This window comes from Neophocaena asiaeorientalis, unplaced genomic scaffold, assembly GCF_003031525.2.
Source record: "Neophocaena asiaeorientalis asiaeorientalis breed wild unplaced genomic scaffold, Neophocaena_asiaeorientalis_V1.1 scaffold275, whole genome shotgun sequence".
Classification (NCBI taxonomy): Eukaryota; Metazoa; Chordata; class Mammalia; order Artiodactyla; family Phocoenidae; genus Neophocaena; species Neophocaena asiaeorientalis.
In genome coordinates, this window is record NW_020173679.1 from 7,796,012 (window position 1) to 7,798,041 (window position 2,030).

General features: G+C 61.5%; 1 protein-coding gene across 1 annotated transcript in view; it reads left to right on the top strand.

Annotated features, from left to right (window-relative positions):
- The window catches only part of CASZ1 (castor zinc finger 1), a 139,349-nt gene that overhangs the window by 127,309 nt on the left and 10,010 nt on the right, over window positions 1–2,030 (top strand). Inside the window, exons 8-9 of the mRNA XM_024749892.1 lie at window positions 1,100–1,190; window positions 1,872–2,026. Coding sequence (XP_024605660.1) covers window positions 1,100–1,190; window positions 1,872–2,026 — 246 coding nt within the window. The remainder of the gene's footprint in view (window positions 1–1,099; window positions 1,191–1,871; window positions 2,027–2,030) is intronic.

A 2,030-nucleotide genomic window follows, 5' to 3' on the forward strand; every position in this document is an offset into this window, starting at 1 on the left:
CCACACCCCACTCAGGCCCCCCGGCACCCAGCCCCTGGGGATGCAGCACAAGGCCGGGGCTGTGCCCTGGCAGCCGTCTTTCTGTTGATCTCCCATAGTTTTGCCGGCGCTCTCTGTGTCTCCCTCCCCTGTCCCTCCCTGTCTTTTCAGCTTTGCTCTGCTCTCTTTATTATTATTATTACCATTATTATTAGTGCCTCAGCAGATGGCCCTTTTGGCAGCTTCAATATTTATTTGCAAGAGGTTCTCCCCTCATGAGGGGCTTCCCTCCCGCAGCCCCACACCACGCGCAGCACAGTGGGGCAGGCGGGCTGAGCCCACCACCTTGTCCACAGTTGTCACGGGGCGCTGTCCCCGGTGGCCATCGTCCAGGCTGTGAGACCCCCGCCCTGGCAGCGTTGGGGCCTGGAGAAGGCCTGGGGTACTCTGGGAGGGCAGGTGGTGGCCAGGCAGCACGGGGCTCCTGGCTGCGGAGTTGGCCGGAGAGCGCGCTCCCTGCCACGGGAAGCCAAACAGATGCTGCGCTTTAAAAATTCGTAACTCTTGGACTGTTTCAAGTGTCAGGAAAGCCCAGAACAGAGAGAGCCCTTTAACACCTCTTAGCAACAGAGCCCTGGGCTGGCGCAGCTGGAGTCCCCAGTACCTGGCCCAGCACTGAGTCAGGGGTGGGCGGGCAGCACCTGCAGAAACGGCAACCCACCTTGGGGGCTCATGCCTTCAGCATCCCATCCCAGCCCATCCCATCCCAGGGCTCTTCCCCTGACCCTGCTCTGGCTTCTGGCTTGGCCTAAATTCCTCCTCCCATCTTGGTGCCAGGCCTCTGTGCCCCACCTGGCACTCCCTCCCGGGGCAGATAAGGCTGGGTCTGCAGCTCAGTGGGTCTGGGATTCCCAGCGGCCCCATCACTCGCCCTAGCCTTCTCAGCCTCTGCTCCTTCACCCCAGCAGACCACCTCTGCCCCTCCACATGTCTACCCAGGGCCCCTGAACCGCAACAGCAGTTCCCTGGATCAGGGGCACGGACTCTGCTTAGCCGCTCAGGCCGAGGGCCCTGGAGCTGGTATCCAGAGAGGCCTGAGCCCACCCCTTCTTCCCTGCAGGTTCTCAGGCAGTCAGCACTGTGGCCACATCCACTGCGCCTACCAGTACCGCGAGCACTACCACTGCCTCGACCCCGAGTGCAACTACCAGGTATGTCCCACGGGCACCAGCCCTGCTCCTGCGGGCTGGCACAGCAGTGGAGGGGCGTCTTGAAAGCAGGACGAGGTTACTCGGTTCTGCTTGGGCCACCTGAATTTGACTTGGGCAGGCAGAGAGCCCAGAAAAGCTCCCAGCCTGTTCTCGTTCCCAGATTGCTGCCCACAGGCATCTACCTTATCTGACCGAGTCTTCCCAGTGTCCTTAAGAGGCTGGTATTACCGCCCCATTTTATAGATGGTTGTGTTGAGGTTCAGGCAGATCGGCCCTTACGTTCAAAGCCACCCTCTGGTAGGTGCAGAGCAAGTGAGCGAGAGGCGGGAGGTGGGTGCGGGTGTTCTGCATGAGGCCACTGCCTCTGTCTCCCCAGGGAGCCCAGCTTGGCAGAGCCCACAGGTGGCAGTAGACAGAACGAGTTGTCACCTATCAGAGCTCCTCCCTGAAAGGCCTGGCCCGATTTATCTTCTCTGCTTCTGGGCCTGCTGATGGGGAGACTACGGGGAGGTCAGGGAAGGGTCCGTGGCTCTGGAACCTTTGGAACTGTTCCCTCCGAAGTCCAGGGTGCTGGCCTTGGGGCAGTCTGGGCTGCCTCGACCCCACAGGATGGTTTCTAAGGAGATCGGAGGGCCCTGGGGCCAGGCCCAGCTTCCTGCCCACCAGGCCCTCTCCCGGCAGAGGTTCACGAGCAAGCAGGACGTGATCCGGCACTACAACATGCACAAGAAACGGGACAACTCCCTGCAGCACGGCTTCATGCGCTTCAGCCCGCTGGACGACTGCAGCGTCTACTACCACGGCTGCCACCTCAACGGGAAGAGCACCCACTACCAGCGC